At 43.4% G+C, this 7,261-nt stretch overlaps 1 protein-coding gene across 1 annotated transcript; it reads right to left on the reverse strand.

Annotated features, from left to right (window-relative positions):
• Positions 1–1,017: 1,017 nt before the first annotated feature.
• Positions 1,018–4,452, reverse strand: LOC125048880. The gene has a single exon (XM_047647835.1). The coding sequence runs from the start codon at positions 4,450–4,452 to the stop codon at positions 1,018–1,020; it is 3,435 nt and encodes a 1,144-aa protein (XP_047503791.1).
• Between the last annotated feature and the right edge of the window lie 2,809 nt (positions 4,453–7,261).

Genomic DNA, 7,261 nt, shown 5'->3' on the forward strand with positions numbered 1-7,261 from the left:
AGCCGGGGCGTATCTCGCGAGACGCGTAACGCGTCAATCGTGAACTCTTTTACTGTAATTAATATATTTGTTGATGCCAACCCCCACGACACCTCAGAGACTCAGGCCTGCACAGGATTATACGTTTAGATGTTCGTTTGAGAACACCCGTGCAGTAACCAAAGTACCTCGGTGCGGCTTTGAATACCGGTGGGGTTTGACTTCGTACGTACTACTGTTCTAGCCAATCCCGACGTCGCCTCAGAGACTCGGGCCTGCACGGGATTAGACGTTTAGATGTTCGTTTGAGAACACCCGTGCAGTAACCAAAGTAACCTCGGCGCGGCTTTGAATACCGGTGGGGTTTGACTTCGTACGTACTACTGTTCTAGCCAATCCCGACGTCGCCTCAGAGACTCGGGCCTGCACGGGATTAGACGTTTAGATGTTCGTTTGAGAACACCCGTGCAGTAACCAAAGTAACCTCGGCGCGGCTTTGAATACCGGTGGGGTTTGACTACGTACGTTTTGTCAAGACGGTTCGACGTATCGCTGGCACCGCCTCGACCCACGCACCCCTGCTAGTGCGTAATTGTAGGATGTTGTCTTGAAATGAAACTGCGCCTTGTTCTTGTTTCTTGCTTCGCCGATTATTCTTGGGTCCCAGTTCGTTGTCGGAGGAAAAAGAGGATTTTGCGTAGATCTCGCCGAGCTTAAGTACATCGACAGTATACCGCGACGAGAGCTGCGCTTACAGCCATCTGTGCGCGTATACCGCGACGAGAGCTACGCGACCCTTTTATTCGGCGAAGCATATAATTAATTAATTTAACTATATTTTTCTTAACATATTTTTACCTAACTTATTTATATATACTTAATTTCTACTTATGAGCTACTAACAATATTCTTATTTTTCTTATAGCTCATATCTACTTAATTTATATTGTATATATAGTCACTAACACTAACTTATAATAATCTATTCCTATTTATACATATGAGTCGCCAACATTCTCCCCCTCGTGCGTAGCACCGTTATTCCTGCACGGCGACTTCGCAGGCACCATGATCACGATACTCGACGATGGTCTTCGCATCACTCCTCCTTTGGTTGCGACGTCCACGATCCTGGTTCTTCCGTCGGGCCCGGGGTACGTGGTTTCGATGATTCCCCTCGGCCAAGTTCATGGTAACGTGCGATCCAAAATAAGAACCACGTCGCCTGGCTGCAGCTGCTCGCCTTCCCGTCGTTTTCCTGGACAGTAGCGTGGGCAAGTTCTCCCGTAGCCATCTCCTCCAAAAGTGATCAGAGAGTCGTTGGACGGTCTTCCAATCTTCTCTGCCCACCAGTTTTGCGTCAGGAAAATGCCTTATGCGCGCAGCTCCACCGGATCGCCCAGTGAGAAAGTGATTAGGGGTAAGGTTACTGGTTAGCGCCTCCTCTTCCAAATTATAAGCTAGGTTCGTTATTAGTCTAGAATTGACTATGTGTTCTGCTTCCAACAAGGCTGCCTGCAGTTCAAGCCTTGGCATAGAGATATATACTTCGGCTGCATACGACGTCTCCCTTGCGTCAGTGAAAGTATGCAGCTCCCCCTCAGTGCAGAATGTTGTCATACATCGCGGCAGCTGGATGTCTTGTTTTCTATCGATTTGTTCTAGGTAGCTCTTCCGCGCTTCGGTGTCGTCTTCAACGATCTCTATTTTGTTCGACGCCCATCCTCGTAACTCGCAGTGTGCCTTCTTATGGATCAAGTCGACTTGTTGTATTACTCGTTGGTAATCGTCGCTGTGGCTGTGGAAGCTATGCAAATGATCATGCATATAGTGCTTCCGCTCTATTGCTTGCGCCGCTTCTTCATATTTATGTAAGAAGGCCTTTGTGTTCTTAATTTTTATATAAATCGCAGTGCAAGGCGACGACGCAGCTTCAAAAACCAGTGATAACATTCTGTAATCCTTCACTAGCGCTTCCTTGTCTTTTCGCCAAAGGTATCTGAGACTATTTCTATCTTCTTCACATAATATTTTCCCCTGCAGAAACATTTGTTTGGTATCGGCCGCTATTGATACGGGACCTTGACGGAATCGCAGTAGCACTCCAAATATTGACTGCAGTAAGTCCGGGCCGGACAGCATAACGTCTTTGAGGCTGACTCCATTGTCTTTGGCCGCAACGACAATTCCTAGCTTCTCATTCAGAGGGTGAACCACTGGGAAGTTAGGCAGGCACCATTTTTCGTTAGATGTGTAGTCGGCTGGTGCTTCTTGGGCGTAGTTGCTTTTCAACAGACCTATCGGCGCGCTATGTTCATTTTTTAATTTAGCGTCCTTATGTAGTTTTTCTTCTATTCTTTGAGATCTGTTGAAAGCTGCTGCGTAATTGTTTGGAAGTTGTATGTCTTCCTTTTTCCACAACAGTCCGACCTCGTATCTGCCGTCTTCCAACTGTCGGCTGGTTCTTTCCAATATGTCCAGTGCTCGCTGTTCGATATCCGTTGAAGGCTTCTTCGGCTGAACTATTGTATCTTCGACGACGCTTACGTGTGCACATGTGTTTACATAATTTATCGGAGACACGCCGCTGCTGTCGGAGCCATGGAGAACCCACCCTAACTTTGTTCGTGACGCCACCGGCTGCCCTGGCTTTCCACGCCGTATTTGTAACGAGACAATGTACTCCCAATTGTCTTGGCCAATGAGCAGCTTCGGCGCCTCAGCTTCGTAGCACACGTCTTGTAGTAAGCCCCGCAAGTGATGACACTTCTTTAGTTGGTTTTTTTCTACGAGTTGTGGGGTTAATTTGAGCTCCTTGATAGTTCTTGCCCGCTTAAGTGTGCTCTTCTCGCTTTCCTTGATCCCTTTCAGTTCGATATCTAAAATCATGGAGTCGTGATTTTTCATCTGCCCTCCGCCGATAGTTTCTATATTCAGGGCTTCACGAGGACCCTTGATGCCGATGCTCGAAGCCACGTTTTCGTCAAGCAGTGTCACCGTTGAGCCTTCATCTAGCAGCGCCAGTACTTGTTTGCTCCCAGCCGGTCCGTATATCTCCACCTTGAGCATCTTAAGAATAGCTTTCGGTGTGCTTATTGTATTGACCGTCGCTGTCTCGGGCGCTGCCTCTTCCTGACATCGTTCGCTCTCCGACGACACATGTAGTAGGCTATGGTGCCATCTTCGACACAACTTGCACGGTGGTCTTCGGCATGTTTCTTTCCGGTGCTTCCCAGCGAGGCACTTGAAGCAGACCTTAAGCCTCTTAACTGTTTCCCATCTCTCGTTGACTGCCGCTTTTAGGAATCTTTGGCAGTCTTTCAGTTTATGTGTACCTTCACAGTCTGGGCACTTGATTTCTTCAGGTCTACTCCTTTCAGCGATATTATACGTAACTTGCTTCACTGGCCTTCTTATCGCTGCGCTCGGTCGTACGCTTTTGCTGTCTTCGAGTACCGCGAATGCGCCGCATTTGTCCGCTTCTAAATTGAGGAAGTTGCTTATCGTTTGAATATCACTGAACGATTCCTCTTCCCTCGCAGCCGTGAAATCATACCATCTGAATCTGAGAATTGGAGGCATCTTCTCTATTATAAGTTTCACGATTTCAGGCGAGTAGAGGTATTGCGGTCTCTTCAATCCCTTTATGGCGGCCACGCTGTTATTTATTTGGCTAGCGAAGACGCATATGTCCCTGGGATTTTCCGTCGTTCTGGGAAGCGCCTTTAATTTCTCCAGTTCTGCTAGCACCAGCGCGTCGGGTCTACCAAATCTTCGGCGTAAAGCGTTAATAACTTCTTCTGGCATCGCCTCTGAGTACAAGAGGCTCTTAATGCTTTCTCTCGCTGTGCCTTTAATCGCTTTACGTAGCCGCGCCATATTCTGAATGCCAGAGAACATCGGAGATGTGTCTTCATATACGACTCGAAACGCCGTCCATTCGGAGCTGTCGCCTTCAAATATCGGCAGCTCTTGAATGTACTTCGGTTGCGGCGCTACATGTGTCGTCATGGCTTCCTTTATTGCGTCAGCTATTGCTCGAATGTCGCTCTTTGTTTCTATTTCTTCTGGCCTTTGTGCCGATGAGCGCATCCAGTTTGCCACCTTTTCTTCATGGTTATCGTTGACGTCTTCTATAAAGGAGTCTTCCTCTTCCGTTTCTGCTTCTAATCGTAATCTGGCCAGGCGTGCTGCTGCCTGCGCTTCCCGCAGCTCGCAGCGAGCCAGCTCTTCTCTGGCCTCGGCTTGTCTTCTTGAGCTGGCTCTGGATACGGCTCTCGATGCGGCCCGCCGGGTGGAACCCGCTGGTGCCAGAGTCAATGCTTGATCTGGCTGGCTGGCTGCGCTCGTCGACGTAGACTGCTCTATCGTTATCTCTTCGCCTGTGGTCCGGACTTCGGACGTAGTGGCGGAGGTAACAGTCGTCGTCGATTCCCCTCGCTGCATCCCGTTCTGTGACCTTGTGACTGGCATTTTCTTTTCGCAGTATTCACTTCTTGTTGACAACCGTTGCAGGATCCGGCGCTCGAAGGACCACTGTTGATGCCAACCCCCACGACACCTCAGAGACTCAGGCCTGCACAGGATTATACGTTTAGATGTTCGTTTGAGAACACCCGTGCAGTAACCAAAGTACCTCGGTGCGGCTTTGAATACCGGTGGGGTTTGACTTCGTACGTACTACTGTTCTAGCCAATCCCGACGTCGCCTCAGAGACTCGGGCCTGCACGGGATTAGACGTTTAGATGTTCGTTTGAGAACACCCGTGCAGTAACCAAAGTAACCTCGGCGCGGCTTTGAATACCGGTGGGGTTTGACTACGTACGTTTTGTCAAGACGGTTCGACGTATCGCTGGCACCGCCTCGACCCACGCACCCCTGCTAGTGCGTAATTGTAGGATGTTGTCTTGAAATGAAACTGCGCCTTGTTCTTGTTTCTTGCTTCGCCGATTATTCTTGGGTCCCAGTTCGTTGTCGGAGGAAAAAGAGGATTTTGCGTAGATCTCGCCGAGCTTAAGTACATCGACAGTATACCGCGACGAGAGCTGCGCTTACAGCCATCTGTGCGCGTATACCGCGACGAGAGCTACGCGACCCTTTTATTCGGCGAAGCATATAATTTATTTATTTAACTATATTTTTCTTAACATATTTTTACCTAACTTATTTATATATACTTAATTTCTACTTATGAGCTACTAACAATATTCTTATTTTTCTTATAGCTCATATCTACTTAATTTATATTGTATATATAGTCACTAACACTAACTTATAATAATCTATTCCTATTTATACATATGAGTCGCCAACAATATTGTATCTTTTTAGTAAAAATTTAGGAGATAGAAAAAGTCCCTGGACACAATGGCAGCAGTAGAGTACTATTATAATAAAAAAAATACAGTCTTATTTGAAGTCATAGCAATATATAGATTTTTTAGTATAAAAATGTAACACTTTATACTAAAAAATCGGTCAGCAATTTAATAAAACGCTGAAATCTCAATAACATAGCCATTATTCGTACAAGTAACATACAATAGCGAATAAAAGAATTCCAATGATATATGGAGGGAAAAATTATCCCCTAATCACATTGGAGATGAATCTCAATCCATAACGAACAAGGAAAACTAACGTAAAAGGCAATCATTCAATTGCTTCCGACAGACCCACAGATTACATAACTAGCAAATTACCAAGATGAATCACTAAATGTAATGTGTACTGTGCATTTAAATCCCTATTTACGCATGTCCAATGAATGAATGGCTGGAATTGGGGAACGATTAATGCCAATTGCATGTTCCTACATGAATCAGGGGAAGGTTTAGGACTGGGAGATATTCAATAGCAGTCACCATATGGAAATCAAGATTTTTGAAAATAATATAAGATAGTTTCTCATAGATAAGCGACTAGCGATCCAAGTGGCTTTATGAGCTATAATAATTATTATAAGATTGGTGTTATAAAAATCTTTCAATGTATTTTTAATTCCGTTTAATATGTTCATCCCTATAACTCATCATAATTAAAGTTAAAAAAACTACAAAAAGAAGTATCTGTTACAAAACCTAAATAGATGACCTATTTGACATTATTCCTGCAGAGTTAATTTATTCCATTAGAAGATATTAGATAGTACTCTGATTTTTAATTCCGTAGAATTCTGACAGCTATCATTTTTTGACATGTCAGAAATGACAAACCAAAAGGCCAAAAGGCGAGACAATTTTTTAATTTCAATACGAGATAATACTATTCATACATTTTATTTGTTAGTGAATGTATCCATTTTTATAAGTGCTGTGGTCCACATTAAAAGTGGTTTTACGGCGAGTGATAATTACGTCCCTTTTTATCACTAACAGTAAAAAAACGCAAAAGTAATGAAAACATTTTATTTTTTTTAAAGATTTACTTAACCTGGAATTAGTAGACAGTGATGCCAGCTAAAGAATAAATTAAATAAATTAAAGTTAATTCGATATATTGTTCGTGATATTGAAATATTTATTAATTTTTTATTAGGTCACTTGACTGAGTAAATATTTAGATTTCCCTATTTGTAGATAGAACATAAAAAATACGTCGCATTTCATTTTTTATTGCCTTCAAATGAGTAAAATTTGTCCCTTTTTCGGTGGAGAACTTTTTTAATAGCAACACTTATGAAATGTCAGAATTCTACGGAATTAAAAATCAGAGATTAGCTTGTTCTATTTTTCCAGAGTTCTCTGTAGTAAATATATCAACGAAATTGTATACGTGAGCTTCACAATATTGTGTTTAATTAGCAAACAAAACACATTCGGCCTTTGATCGGAGCCACCTTCCTTGACTTCTATATAAATGCAACATACATATTACTAAGTCTAGTCTCTGACCCTTAGAGTTGCCGTTCAACCCGTGTCCTACTCTTTGATTCTTATAATATAAGTATAGCAAGCATGTTTTAGCGTCTTCATATAACTTTTGACGTCTATTGCTCCTCATTACGCGTCTTTTATAGTCTATAAGGAGCATGTTAATATTCAATACGGTGATTTTATAAGAAAACTTTTCTCGTTAGTTCAGGCTATAAGGTTTCTGGGCTGCCTCAAGGCGTTACGTCATAATATGTTATACTCCAATTAGTTATTTTCCTAACGTGAGCAATATTTTATATGACTACTTTATTAGTATACAAAATGATGCCAAATTTCCTGTGTATAATACGTCGTTATTCTAGAAGTGACGTGAGATTTTTTGGCCACTAGTAGCAGTAAAACCCTGT

The sequence above is a fragment of the Pieris napi genome, chromosome 4 (assembly GCF_905475465.1).
Source record: "Pieris napi chromosome 4, ilPieNapi1.2, whole genome shotgun sequence".
Taxonomy (NCBI): Eukaryota; Metazoa; Arthropoda; class Insecta; order Lepidoptera; family Pieridae; genus Pieris; species Pieris napi.